Source organism: Ctenocephalides felis, unplaced genomic scaffold (assembly GCF_003426905.1).
Source record: "Ctenocephalides felis isolate EL2017-DRISC unplaced genomic scaffold, ASM342690v1 CF-g0.4_SCAFFOLD_01886, whole genome shotgun sequence".
NCBI classification, from domain to species: domain Eukaryota; kingdom Metazoa; phylum Arthropoda; class Insecta; order Siphonaptera; family Pulicidae; genus Ctenocephalides; species Ctenocephalides felis.
The window spans coordinates 175,012,509-175,027,895 of record NW_020538040.1 but is presented as its reverse complement, the minus strand read 5'-3'; the positions used below and the strand labels follow the sequence as shown (position 1 = coordinate 175,027,895).

At 28.3% G+C, this 15,387-nt stretch overlaps 1 protein-coding gene across 1 annotated transcript in view; it reads left to right on the top strand.

The window, feature by feature from the left end:
* The window catches only part of LOC113376290 (titin homolog), an 89,162-nt gene that overhangs the window by 69,793 nt on the left and 3,982 nt on the right, over positions 1-15,387 (top strand). The window contains exons 23-57 of the mRNA XM_026616195.1: positions 147-185; positions 294-365; positions 1,370-1,402; positions 2,287-2,358; positions 5,241-5,348; positions 5,527-5,937; positions 7,067-7,156; positions 8,239-8,370; positions 9,020-9,136; positions 9,215-9,331; positions 9,449-9,538; positions 9,624-9,740; positions 9,910-9,969; positions 10,060-10,113; positions 10,210-10,320; positions 10,417-10,533; positions 10,624-10,683; positions 10,814-10,930; positions 12,238-12,354; positions 12,436-12,495; positions 12,612-12,671; positions 12,797-12,913; positions 13,073-13,189; positions 13,350-13,409; positions 13,563-13,622; positions 13,694-13,804; positions 13,880-13,978; positions 14,044-14,163; positions 14,232-14,294; positions 14,370-14,489; positions 14,558-14,617; positions 14,722-14,841; positions 14,918-14,980; positions 15,082-15,201; positions 15,272-15,334. Coding sequence (XP_026471980.1) covers positions 147-185; positions 294-365; positions 1,370-1,402; positions 2,287-2,358; positions 5,241-5,348; positions 5,527-5,937; positions 7,067-7,156; positions 8,239-8,370; positions 9,020-9,136; positions 9,215-9,331; positions 9,449-9,538; positions 9,624-9,740; positions 9,910-9,969; positions 10,060-10,113; positions 10,210-10,320; positions 10,417-10,533; positions 10,624-10,683; positions 10,814-10,930; positions 12,238-12,354; positions 12,436-12,495; positions 12,612-12,671; positions 12,797-12,913; positions 13,073-13,189; positions 13,350-13,409; positions 13,563-13,622; positions 13,694-13,804; positions 13,880-13,978; positions 14,044-14,163; positions 14,232-14,294; positions 14,370-14,489; positions 14,558-14,617; positions 14,722-14,841; positions 14,918-14,980; positions 15,082-15,201; positions 15,272-15,334 — 3,447 coding nt within the window. The remainder of the gene's footprint in view (positions 1-146; positions 186-293; positions 366-1,369; positions 1,403-2,286; positions 2,359-5,240; positions 5,349-5,526; positions 5,938-7,066; positions 7,157-8,238; positions 8,371-9,019; positions 9,137-9,214; positions 9,332-9,448; positions 9,539-9,623; positions 9,741-9,909; positions 9,970-10,059; positions 10,114-10,209; positions 10,321-10,416; positions 10,534-10,623; positions 10,684-10,813; positions 10,931-12,237; positions 12,355-12,435; positions 12,496-12,611; positions 12,672-12,796; positions 12,914-13,072; positions 13,190-13,349; positions 13,410-13,562; positions 13,623-13,693; positions 13,805-13,879; positions 13,979-14,043; positions 14,164-14,231; positions 14,295-14,369; positions 14,490-14,557; positions 14,618-14,721; positions 14,842-14,917; positions 14,981-15,081; positions 15,202-15,271; positions 15,335-15,387) is intronic.

Below are 15,387 nucleotides of genomic sequence, written 5' to 3'. Positions count from 1 at the left end.
TAAAAAATAAAGTAAAATTAACTTTTTTGCTACGTGCGTTACATACAGTCAATATACACTTGACGGCCTGTGTGTACGGGTGTTGTTTAGTATATTTATAATACGTACAATATATTTTTGTTTCTAACATTTATATTTCATTTCAGAGTTACTTGGAGATGCCGACTTCAGTAGCAGTACAGCAGGTAAAGTAAAAAATGAAATAAAATTAACAAAAAAAAATTCGAATATATCCATTTCAAGGGCCACCCTAATATTTAATCTGTGTGAATTTCTATATTTTTGATTTTCAGGTACAACCTCGTGAACGTGATGAATTTGATTCTATAGCGGAAGAAGCTTTCCAATTGTGTTCTGCATTTAACGTAAGTTAGTATTTATTATTGAAGTAAAACTTCTTTAGGCGCGACTACGGTGTGAATTTGTGAAAATGCAACGGAAGAGCGTTACGCTCGAGTCGAGTGCCAATGATTCATCATTCGCTCTCGATGAGATCATTTCTATACGGGTCGATTGTGATTGGTCGTTGTGTCGCGTAAATATGATTGCTTTGATTACATGATAAGTAAAACAACTGTTCCCGTTCAAATGTTAGAGTTTATAATATATTACAAAAAAGCATATTTTTCTAAATAATTATAAATAATAAAAAGTGAATTGATAGATTTATTACTCTAAACAAGAAATCAAGCACAACAATAATTTGTGTGGCTGTGTATCATTTATATGCAGATATACTTCATAAAGGACATCTATGCAATTTATTTATTGCTAGTGCTATCGAAATTACTCAAAATTATTATATTTCAGCTGTCCGCAGTGTAAACGAATATTATAGAATTTATTAATCAACAATTACTTGACTTTTCAAAGTTTCAAGTTCTAAATGCAAATTACAATGACAAACCGATCATGTTGTATTTGAAGTATGACTTTAATTACATTAATGTTTTAAAATATTATAAATATTTTTAATGCTTTTATAAATATATAATTTATAATTTATTATTAAGCAAATATGTATAATGTTTGACATTAAAAACATTATTCAAAATTGTTATATGGTATATTTATTTTTAACTTAAATGCCGAACTCGTACGATAGCAAAATTGTTTTACTTCAATCACGTGTGAACCATACGCGCACTCTTTTTATTAACTATATTAGACATATGCCGTATGTACATCATTAACTAAAGCTAATTCATGAACTCTAATTAACGAATTATAATATCGTAAAATATGTTCAACTTATTAGAGGTCGTTACCAATCAATCTACTAATTGAAATCGTATATTTTATAATATAATATATTTATTAATAATAACATAATATATTTTTGTAATATAAAATTTGTATTTGATTTCAGGAACCTTCGCAAATTTCTTCAAGAAATTATCAGGTATAGTTAAAAAAAATAAAATAAATTTTTTTTGCTACGAGCGTTACCTATAGGCGATATCCGTTTAATGACCTGTGTGTACGCGTGTTGTCTAAAGACGATATAAAATTTATCGTAATTTTCTTCAATATTTATCACTCTGGGATGAATTATTGAAATCCCAGTTTGGACGGCTAAATTGAAATAATACTTATAGTTGTAATTACAACTATTTTAAAAATCATAATTTCATATAAGAAACTTATTTTTACTTTTACACAATTATATATTTTATAATGTGTATCATGATAATATAATTATTTTCAATAATAGTTATATTATATTTCAGGATTGGGGAATTTATCACAAATTCGTTATGAAATAAAAAAAATATAAAAAATAATCTTTTGCCAGAAAGTAAGATGTCACTATTTTTTATTTACAACACACGGATTCACCGTACTATTTTCAAGTTTCAATTGTTGTACTTAATCAGTATATTGTTTTTGAATATAAATAATTTTATTTAAGGGTCACTTAGAAACATACGATTTTCGGATTCTAGGTACTTTGCTAAAGAAACCATACCTCTAAAATGAATTCTGATGTCCCGTGCATTTACCCAAAGATAAGGGATTCCGAAAGAGGAACCATGGGCATGCTTGGATCGGCCCTCCAAAGTTAGAGGGGGCGGCCTGCAAAATCGAATTTTGCAAATTTTAACCCTTATTATTGGGTCAATGCACTGGATATCATAATTTATTTTAGAGGTATGGTTTCTTCAGCAAAGTCTCTTATTTTGATCCCCAGTATCCGAAAATCATATGTGCCTAAGCGACTTTTTTTGATCCTTTTTTCGACCCGTTCTAATATATGTATATAAATTTTGCACACTTGATTTTCAGACAGTGGAAGTGGGTGGTACATACAGTTCATTCGTTCCAGATATGTTGGAAATGGGAGCTTCAATTTTAAATGTAAGTTAAAATTTATTATGATTAATTATATAATGCATATGCTTTAATTAATGAATTATAATGCTTGAAAATTCTGTAGCAAAATCGCCCATTCAATTATTTATTAAAAATCAAAAATCGTTACCAATCTATCTACTAGAACTCTGCTACTTACAGAAATTTAATTTCATATCTATTTTATATTTTTATATAGAAACCTATTGTTACTATTACACAATCGTATATTTTATAATACGTATCATAATAGTATATATATATAGAACATTGATACCTCGCATAACGTACTCCATGCACAACGGTCGATGCGCATAAGGAACTTTTTTTTCGGTCTCGAACGTTCCACACAACGACTTTGCTTCACACAACGTACTAAATCGTTGTCATTTGTAGTCATAATACTATAAATGCTCAAATTAATTCAAAGAGAAGACTTTGGAAATTTTTGTTCCGCTGTGAATATACTTTTTGAAAAAAAACTATCGACAGTTTCTTTAAAAATTCAGAAGCTAAAACGGCACGACTGTGATAATAACTGATTTCGTAAATCAGTAATATTTTTTTAAATATCGTAATTATATGTAAAATATATCTAATTTTTTTAAGTAAATGATTTTCCAAAATAAAAAACAAATTAATTTTATTTTTATGTATTTGTATGGAAAAACGCTATTCGCATAGCGAACTTTTCGTACAACAAACTTTCTCCAGGAACGAATAAAGTACGTAATGCGGGGAATCATTGTATATAATATATTTTTGTTTTTAACACTTATATTTGATTTCAGCAATGTTATATCTTGGAGAATTCTTCACCAGAAACACTGAAAGTAAGTGAAAAATAAAATAAAATTAACCTTTTTGCTACAAGCGTTATCTACAGGCGACATTTGCTTGACGACCTTTGTCTACGGGTACTATCTAAAGGCGACATAAACTTTATTGCATTTTGCTTAAATATTTATTGCTTATAGAAATTATCGACAATTTTAATACGTTATCGAATTATTAATATTATTACTAGTTCCTCAGAAGTATAATTTTTGAACCCAAAACGAATACTTGGACGGCTTCACGACTCGTACCGCAGTGTCACTCTTGCGAAAAGCGTTCTTGTAGCGAAATGGTTAAATGTTATTGCAATTACAATTCCATTTTTAAAGAGGATAATCAATTCCATAATGCTCTAAAGTAATTTATTGGTTTATTGAAGTTTTAGGGGAAATTATTAGAAAATTTAGTTTTAAATTACAAAAATTTAATATGGACTAATAGCATCTATTCATTGTTAGTTATTTATTATATTTTATTTATTGTCAATTAAAGGGCGATTGTAGAATTTATAGTCCAATTAGAATTTTATTTTGTAATTATAAAATAATATTTTGTGATTCAAAAGTAGGATGTTACATTTTTTTTTACAAAGCACTGATTCACACTACTGTTTTCAAATTTTAATTGTAATTAATGCCGGTATATGATTTATATATATATATATATATATATATATATATATATATATATATATATATATATCTTATATTTGATTTTCAGGGACTAAAAGCAAATCTAAGGGCATGTTATAAATTAGACATATTGCTGCAAAGACTTTGCAAATTGTTCTCTGCAGCTACAAACGTAAGTCAAAATTTATTATCATTAATTATATTATTATTATTAACCATTTTATTTGAACGTTTATTGAAATTATATGTTTTTCCTCAAAACTTTATTAAAATTGCATCAGCGTTTTCACGAAAACTTCTGAATATAATTTCAAAAATTTAATATCGTTTCTCAGTGTTTTACGACGATCGGCCCAGCCGTTTCTTGGTGATTAACGAAAAAGTTAAAATTTTTCGTCTACGTTTTAGCCAAAATTCTGAATCTATTTAAAAAATTCAAATACTAATTGAAAGATATTGTTTGGCAATCGTGCTGATTTTTTTTGTATAAAGATAGGCCAAACCTTTTCTTCGAAATTAAGTGCTGAAAAAATTGTTTTATGAAATTTTTGATGACAATTTTTTTATGTTGACATATCATGGTTCTAAAGAACATACTAATATTTTACGGACCTACGACTATTAGTTTTATTTTAAAAATTCACCAAAGTTTAAAAAAATATGATTGTCAGAATTTGTGTCAAAAGTAGTTTTTGTGATGTGATAAGTCAAAATTTGAATTTTATGAAACTAAAAGCCATTGGAATAAACTCGATAAAGAGAAAACTTTAAAACTAGCAAAGAAGTGGAGAAGCAGCTTACAGAATTTCTCTAGTTGTATAAAAATGTTACCATTAGTTCAAATGATTAAATAATAGTAAGGATTAAATTATTTTTCTATAATTAAATAATAGGAAGATATGTAATCGTGCCAGTGTAGATGCCTAATATTTCTCAAAATAATTTTTAATGAAATTTAAAATGGCGATAATGTTCATGCACTAAATTATATAAATTAATTAGAATTTAAATTATATAAATTAATTATAATTTCACAGAGCACTATAATGAATATAATTATAGATAATTTAGATGTGTGAGATACAATTGGAAATCGCACAGTTTAGATTTAAGTGAGAGCGAATTTTTCTAATACGCCATTAAAGTTTGTGGTCCTTGCAAGTGAAATTTTTAATTCTTGAATACATCTTTGTGTATGATGATTAAAAAATTCCAAAACAAATACTTGGATGACTTGATGACTCGTACAACAGAGTCATATTTGTGGAAAACACTCCCGCAGCGAAATGGTTAAATGAACCATTACTGAAATTTCATATTTTCATATAAGAAACTTATTATCACTTCTACACAATTATATATTTCGTAATACGCATCATAATAATATAATTTTTTCATAATAGTTATATTACATTTCAGGTTTCCTTGCACGAGCTGTCAGAATCTGAAAATCAGTCAGATTCTGATGATCAGTCAGAATCTGATAATCAGTCAGAATCTGGAAATCAGTTAGAAATTGAAGAGCAGGTATAACGAAAATATATAAAACAAAAATTACAATAATCCTTATTGCAATTACGAAATCATTTTAAAAAAGCGTAATTTTATATAAGAAGCTTATTTTCACTTTTACACATTTACATATTCTGTAATACGCATTTCAATAATATAAATATTTTTTTGTCATATTTATATTACATTTCAGGTTTCCTTGGAGAATATATCAGAAACTGTACAGCTTTCGGAAACTCAACAGTATGCAGAAACCAAAGATCAGCAAGAAACTAAAATTGAGCCGCGACCCGAAATTGCGACACAAACGGAAATTGCGCCAGAATCCGAAACTGAGTCAGATTCCGATAGCGAGTCAGAATCCGAGACCGAGTCAGAATCCGAATCCGAGTCAGAAACGGACATGCAGTCACAGACGGACGTGAAGTCACAGACGGAAGTGAAGTCACAGACGGAAGTGAAGTCACAGACGGACGCGCAGTTACAAACAAAAGTACAGTCGCAAACGGAAGAGCATAAAGATTCCGAAGATCAACCGCAAATTGAAGATGAGTCGCAGATCAAAAATCTGCCAGAAACTGAAAACCATTCAGAAGATAAAAAGGTATATTAACTAGTGGGGCGCATGGCATCGTGGCTTAAGGCAAATTGCCTGAACTTCCCGTAGCAATTTTTTTTTTTTTTTTAAAGAATTTTTTGAAAAAAATATACTCTGGAAAAATTATATTTTTGAGAAACTATAAATTTGACAAAAATTTACTTTTTTTTAAAAAAAAAACTTTTTGAAGAAAAATTTATTTTGAAATGTTTTAGAAATTCTGAACTTTTTTTCAAAGCAATCGTACTGCTTTAACTGCATAGAGACGAAATATTGAAGCGCGTAAGCGCCGCGCCGCCGTCTAACGGATAAGCATTGGTACGGAACCCATAGGAATGTATGTAAACATACTTTATGTTAAAATCTCTATAAAATATCTAATAATTTGATGCGCATATGTCTAATGATCATTTTTGACCGCCAGATGGCATTTTTTTTACTTTTTATACTAGATCTCCGAAACTGCTAGACCTGCCTTCATTGCTCAAAATTTGATCAGTTTTTCATCTTGTTAATACAAGTAAAATGTTTTTTGAATTATTCAAATCGGACGCTCCGTTCTCTTAAAAACTGGGTACCGTTTTTGGCACTTTTTGCCCCATACCTTCGTAACGACCAGATCTGCCTTCGCCAAAAACTAATCAGCACGTCTCCTTATCAATACGAATCGAATGTTTTTTGAATTATTCAAATTGCTTCATCCGTGTTCCCGAAATCGTCGACGAAAATTTGTATCCGAACACACATACATCCATTTTTTCTAAGGTTTGCCAAAGTAATTAGAAATCTCTGAAACGTAAAGATATAAAAGAATTTTCATTTTCCATTTTTTTTGCGATTACTATAACTTACCCTACGAAAAGTTAAAAATAACAATTCCTCATTGCAATTACAAAACAATTTTCAAAAAGCGCAATAAATTCCAAATAGAATAATGTTAACAAAAAGTATTCAGAAATTTATTATAAAAATTGACTATAAAACCAAAAAAAAATATATAAAAATTGTGCTATTGGTAACTTCTGCTCATTGACATTTATGCATCATATTTTCTTTATTTTCAAGTAAAGGGCGGTTATAAATTTTATGCAATCGTATTCGGTAATATTTATTAAATGATAATTTATATATTCAGACTGAAGAAGTAGAACAACCGGAACGCGACATTTTGCTTGATCTATCACCTGTAATGGCTGATCTTTTGGAAGCGTGTGCTAATGCAAGGGTGAATATTATATAATATTAAATCATACAAAATAATGAATTAATAATAGTTCAACACTACAGTATGAATTTGTGTACTGCACGCGAATGTATCATCTCTTGCCAGAAATATTTATTACATGATAGGGGAAGTCCCGTAACGCCGGACGGCACATAATGCCAGACACTCTATTTAATACGAATTATTTAAGCGAATATAATTTTTTTTTTATCAAAATACAAGTGAAAGGGGCGCGGGGGGCACACAGGTGCAGAATCACCCGCCAAGACTCACCTGTGACGCACACGGCCACGGCGGGAGCAACCCTTTGCTGTTTTAGGCGCGAAATCACGGCGTCACTTACATATTAATTGAAGTAATTTTAGTATATTTATGCATTTACATTTAAGTGGCATTCAATTATAAAAATGATTGTTATCCCTAAAACAGTAGAATATTATTAGATATTTTAAACAATTTAAAGAGGTACCACCAAATGAACGAACATGCTTGTCCCTTAGCACCGGACACTAAGTCGTCCCTTAGTGCCGTACAGTAAACATATTGTATACAGTATACAGTAAACATATAATATCTAAGAATATTCGTCAAACATGTGCAGACACTCCAGAGTGTGGAGATGGCTACCTATGCGTTTAATACTGGTTATTTTGAAATGTCCGGTACTAGGTGCCACTTTGTAAAATCATATTTCTAGTCACCAAAGTTTGATTGATAGTATTAATTATTTTCAGCAAAGGTTGCGTTTTTGTTAATTAAGTTTGATTTCTCACTTTGTCATCTAACACAGGTCATAATTTAATAAACATTTCGTAGAATATTTTTTGATTTATTTATAAATAACCTTAGGTGTCCGGCACTCGGGGACTTCTCCCTAAATATTCATTACAGTATATTCTCAAGTTAAAAACAATAATTTTGAAGTTTCAATTTAAAACCTGAATGTTTCATTTAAATAAAAATTTAAATAACTATGGGAATAACGGTTTTTCAAATATTTCGACAGTTTGTTTTACAATATATCATGTTACTAGATTTTTTATATAATGAACATATTTATAATAAATCTTATATACTCTTAGAGAGAAAGGGGAGAACAAGAAGAAGAATATATTATTAATAATGAATCTTCATACTCTGAGAGGGAAATGGAAGATCAATCAGAAGAAATTAATGCTGTTGAAAATATGTTAGGGACATATTTTTCAGAAGAGGTAATTCATAAAACAGAAAATAAATATTAACATTGCATAGGTCAATGTTTAGTAAATTAAATTTAAAAAAAAGTTTTATTTTTGAGAAGTAAGAATTTACATTTGTTTACAAGATTTTCAAATTTCAATCGCTGTAATTAATACGGGTTTAATGTTCTTGAACATATGATTTTCAGAGAATACAAGAAACAATTGATGAATTAAATGCATTTACGCAAAACTATTCAAAAATGCATTGTGCAGTTACAAATGTAAGTTAAAATTTATTATTATTAATTATATAGAACACATGCTTTAGGTTATAAATGACATATTTTCAATATTTCTGAAATTTGAATGTTAGCTGTATTTGAATGTTAATTGAATCTTCCGTTTAATTTATTCGAGGGATATCTAACACTTCGAGCAAAAACACTATGTTTAAAAAAGCTTTTGCTAATATAATATCGACTATATGGTGTTCATATATATAGTATTTTATATTTATGATCGAAATTAAACCTGACATTGAAAAGGGTTCATCAGCAAACTCAAATGCCAAGATGCAAGTACGCAAAAAAACAAAATATTATTATTTTAATATTTTATGTACATTTGCAAATATAATACGGATTATATGGTGATCATATATAATATTTTTCATACTTAGATCGAAGCTGAACCTGTCATTGAAAAAGATTCATCAGAAAATACAGATGACAAGCAACAAGAAATTGAACCTGATATTGAAGAGAATTCATTAGAAAATTCAGATGGCACAACACAAGTACGTAACAAAAAAATACCAGTTTTATTTCAATATTTTATGTACATTTTATGTACCAATATTATATTTCATATTTAGATCGAAATTGATCCCAATTTTGAAGAAGATTCACTAGCTAATTCTGATGACAAAAGACAAGAAATTGAACCTGATATTGAAGAGAATTCATCAGTTAATTCAGATGCCGATGTACAAGTACGTAACAAAAAATACAAGTTTTATTTCAATATTTTACTTACATTTTATGTACTAATCGTGCTCATATATATTATGATTCATATTTAGATCAAAATTAATTCTGATTTTGAACAGGATTCATTAATTAATTCAGATGATATAACACAAGAAATTGAATCTGATATTGAAGAAAATTCATCAGTTAATTCAGATGCCACAACAGAAGTACGCAACAAAAAATACCAGTTTTATTTTAATATTTTATGTACATTTTAAGTACCAAACGTGCTCATATATATTTCATATTTAGATCGAAGTTGAACCTGACCTTGAAGAAGATTCTGTAGATAATTCAGATGACATCATTCAAGAAATTGAACCTGATATTGAAGAGAATTCATTGGCTAGCCCAGATACTACGACACAAGTACGTAACAAAAAATATATACATTATTTTTATTTTAATATTTTGTGTACATTTTATGCACTAATGTATAAGCTATATAAGCTTATACTTAGTATAAGCCGTGTAACTAATATATTGAAGATATAATATCGGCTTTATAGTATTCATATGTATTATTTTTCAAATTTAGATCGAGGTTGAACATAATTTTGAAGATAATTCATTAGGAAGTTCATATAGCACGACACAAGTACGTAACAAAAAAATACCAGTTTTATTTCAATATTTTATGTACATTTTATGTACGAATCGTGCTATATATATTATCTTTCATATTTAGATCGAAGTTGAACATGATTCTGAAGAGAATTCATTAGCGAATTCAGATCCAAAGGTACAAATACGTAACAAAAAATACAAGTTTTATTTTAATAAAATATGTACATTTTATGTACCAATCGTGCTCATATATATTATATTTCATATTTAGAGCGAAATTGATCCCTATTTTGAAGAGGATTCATTAGTTAATTCTGATGACAGAAAACAAGAAATTGAACCTGATATTGAAAAGAATTCATTAGCGAATTCAGATCCAAAGGTACAAATACGTAACAAAAAATACGTGTTTTATTTTAATAAAATATGTATATTTTTAGTACCAATCGTGCTCATATATATTATATTTCATATTTAGAGCGAAATTGATCCTGATTTTGGGGAGGATTCATTAACTAATTCAGATGATAAAGAACAAGAAATTGAATCTGATATTGAAGAGAATTCATCAGTTAATTCAGATGAAACGACAGAAGTAAGTAACAAAAAATACCAGTTTTATTTTAATATTTTATGTACATTTTATGTACCAATTGTGCTCATATATATTATCTTTCATATTTAGAGCGAAAGTAATTCTGATAGTGAAGACGATTCATTATCTAATTCAGATGCCGATGTCCAAGTACGTAACAAAAAAAAAACGAGTTTTATTTTAATATTTTATGTACCAATATATAGCATAAAGCTATCTAAGCGTTTGCTAATATAATATCGACTATATAGTGCTCAAATATATTATCTTTCATATTTAGATCGGAGTTGAACCTGACGTTGAAGAGGATTCTTTAGATAATTCAGATGACAACATTCAAGAAATTGAACCTGATATTGAAGAGAATTCATTGGCTAGTCCAGATACCACAACACAAGTACGTAACAAAAAAAAAATATATACATTATTTTTATTTTAATATTTTGTGTAGGAGGAAGTCCCCTAGTGGCGGACACCTAAGGTTATTTATAAATTAATCAAAAAATGTTTTACGAAATGTTTATTAAATTATGATTTATGTTATATAACAAAGTTAGAAATCAAACTAAATTAACAAAACCGGCAATTTTTGCTAAAAAATAATTAATACTATCAATCAGACTTTGGTATCAAAAAATATGATTTTAAACAGTGGCACCTAGCACTGGACATTTCAAAATAACCTGCATTAATCAAGTAGCCATCTTCACACTTTGGAATGTTTGCACATGTGTCTTTGACGAATATTCTTAGATATTGCAAAAAAAATCACTATTTATCCACGCTTTTGGCTGGGCCACACCGATGCTCTAAGCTGGAGCATTCATCATAAGATTTTCATTCTTTTACTAGGAAATATGAAGAATGGGAGTATGTGTAGTGATCGTTAGCACTTATACAGAACAAAATTAAATAATTGGAATAAATTACGAAAATTCTCACAAGAAATATCAATGTGTTTACTGTCCGGCACTAAGGGACGACTTAGTGTCCGGTGCTAAGCGACAGACATTTTCGTTTATTTGGTGGCACCTACTAAAATTGGTTAAAAGATCTAATCATATTCTACCATTTTACGGATAACAAGTACAACTTTTATCTTTGAATACCCCTCAAATGTAAATGCATAAATATGCTAGAATAACTTCCATTGATATTTAGGTGACGCCGTGATTTTGCGCCTAAAACAGGGTTGCTGTCGCCGTAGCCGTGTGCGTCACAGGCGAGGCTTGGCGCGTGGTCCTGTTCCTGTGTTTATTTATTTACAATAAATAAATAAAGAAATAGTTTATTTAAAAAACTTTTTTTGTTTTTTATTACTTTTTGGATTCTTGTTCGAAACTCTACAATATATATATATATATATATATATATATATATATATATATATATATATATATATATATATATATATGAGTAAGTTCTTCAAGGGCATACATCAAATAAAAGGCAAAGATTTTGAAGTTAATCTTTAATTTTTCCAAACGTTTCGACATAGTATTTTATGTCATCATCAGTGGATCTACAGAATGAATATTGAAAAAATATAATATATAATTTTCAATATTCATTATATTGAATATATATATTTAATTATATATATTTCTCAACATCAGAACTAACTTCTTTAACATATATATATATATATATATATATATATATATATATATATATATATATACATATATTAAATTTCATATTTAGATCGAAATAGATCCAAATTTTGAAGAAGATTCATTTAGTAATTCAGATGACGAAAAAAAAGAAATTGAACCTGATATTGAAGATAATTCATCAGTTAATTCAGATGCCACGGCACAAGTACGTAACAAAAAAAATACAAGTTTAATTTAAATATTTTATGTACCAATCGTGCTCATATATATTATCTTTCATATTTAGAGCGAAATTGATGCTGAAGTTGAAGACGATTCAATAACTAATTCAGATGCCGATGTGCAAGTACGTAATATATTTATCATATTACCAATGCATAGCATAAACACTTTGTCTAAAAAAGCTTTAAAAGTATTTGCAAACATGATATCGATTAAAAGTGCTCTATTTTTCATATTTAGGTCAAAATTGAACAGGGTATTGAAGAGGATTCATTATCTAATTCAGATGCTAAGGAGCAAGTACGTAACAAAAAAATACGATTTTTACTTTAATATTTTATGTATCGCATAAATACTATGTTTAAACAAGCTTTATAAGTGTTTGTAAATATAATTGCCTCCTACATATTATTTTTCATATTTAGAACAAAATTGATTCCGATGTTGAAGAGGATTCATTAGCAAATTCAGATGTCGACATTCAAGAAATTGAACATGACAATGAAGAGGATTCATTGACAAATTCATACGAAGAGATATTAGTACGTAACAAAAAAAAATCGAATGACTTATTTTAATGCTTTATGTACTTTTTTTGTACCAATGCATCGCATAAACACAATGTTTGAAAAAGCTTTATAAGTGTTTGCGAATATAATATCGACTATATAGTGCTCATATATATTATATTTCATATTTAGGTCGTGATCGATTCTGATATTGAAGAGGATTCATTAGCAAATTCAGATGTCAACATTCAAGAAATTGAACATGACAATGAAGAGGATTCATTAGCTAATTCATTTGACGAAATTCTGGTACGTAACAAAAAAAACTCAAATGATTTTAATTTTAATACTTTATTTACATTTCATGTAACAATTTATCGCATAATCACTATATTTAAAAAAGCTTTATAAGTGTTTGCAAATATAATATCGACTATAAGGGCTCATATATATTATATTTCATATTTAGGTCGTAGTTGAATCTGATATTCAAGACGATTCATTAGCTAATTCAGATGCTGAAATAGAAGTACGTAACAAAAAAATTACTAATGATTTTATTTTAATATTTTATGTACATTTTATATACTATAAACACTATATTTAAAAAAACTTTATATGTGCTTGCAAATATAATATTGACTATATAATAGTGCTCATATATATTATATTTCATATTTAGATCGAAATTGATTCTAATGTTGAAGAGGATTCTTTGGAAAAATCAGATGCCATGATGCAAGTACGTAACAAAAAAAAATACGAATGATTTTTATTTTAATATTTTACTATTTAATTATCTTATACATTCAGCCCCTTAATGGTGATCTGCCCATAAATTCCGATATAATGGAGCCTGAATCTCTATCAGATTTTGATATAGTGTATGTGATAGAAACATCCGTAAGTGACAGAACAGATGAAGTAGTATTCATACTTTACTCATTTTATTTTAACGTTTTAATAATATTATTACATTTATTTATGTCATGCATCCAGCAATCTGAAAATCCTGATATGTTCGTTAACTCCGATATGATACAGCCCGATACGGAGATGGAGATACCATCGTTAGAAACATTAGACAGAAAAGATGAGGTAATATTTATATTTAAATTTACACTAAACTTAAGTGTTTCAATTTGTTTGTACAATATTTTTAGGAGTCTGTAACTGATGAAGAATCTCAAAATTCACATATTACTAACAATGAACCATCTCCATGTACCTCAACGCAAGAAATGCCTGAGATTGACGAAGGAACGTGCGAAAACCAAGATCAAGTAATATTTTATATTCTTAATACATTTATAATTAAAGTATCATTATTTTATTCATTCGATTTATTTAGATATTTGAATGTGATGATCAACCAAAGAATGCCGATCAGGTTGCGACAATCTCATCATCTACGGTATGTGATACAAATAATATCCATTATAATTCACACTAAACTCAAATATTTAAATTTATTTGATCTATATTTTAGGGGCCTTTATATGATGATGAATCTCAAAATTTACCAAGTACTAGCGAAGAACCATCTCCATGTACCTCAAAACACGAAATGCCTGAGATTGACCAAGGAACGTGCGAAAAACGAGATCAAGTAATGTTTTATATTCTTAATACATTTATAATTAAAGTATCATTATTTTATTCACTCGATTTATTCAGATATTTGAATGTGATGATCAACCAAAGAATGCCGATCAGGCTGCGACAATGTCATCTACGGTACGTGAAAAAATAATTGAGATTCCAATATTTTATTTTAATAAATTATCATTAAAATTGACACTACACTTAAATCTTTCAATTTGTTTGTACAATATTTTCAGGAGTCTGTAAATGATGATGAATCTCAAAGTTCTCATATTACTAACAATGAACCATCTCCATGTACCTCAATACACGAAATGCCTGAGATTAACCAAGGAACGTGCGAAAAACGAGATCAAGTAAGACTTTATATTTTTAATATATTTATGATTAAATGTATCATTATTTTTGATACATGATATTTGATATTTTCAGATATTAGCAAGTGATGATCAACCAAAGAATGTTGATCAGGCTGCGACAATGTCATCATCTACGGTATGTGATACAAATAATTGAGATACCAATAATTTTTTTTAATATAATAACAATAAAAATGACACTAAACTCAAATCTTTCAATTTGTACAATATTTTCAGGAGTCTGTAAATGATGATGAATCTCAAAATTCTCATATTACTAACAATGAACCATCTCCATGTACCTCAATACACGAAATGCCTGAGATTAACCAAGAAACGTGCGAAAAACTAGATCAAGTAATATTTTATATTTTTTTAATACATTTATTATTAAGGTATCACTATTTTATTCATTCGATTTATTCAGATATTTGAATGTGATGATCAACCAAAGAATGCCGATCAGGCTGCAACAATGTCATCATCTACGGTATGTGATACAAATAATTAAAATACCAATAATTTATTTTTATATATATATAT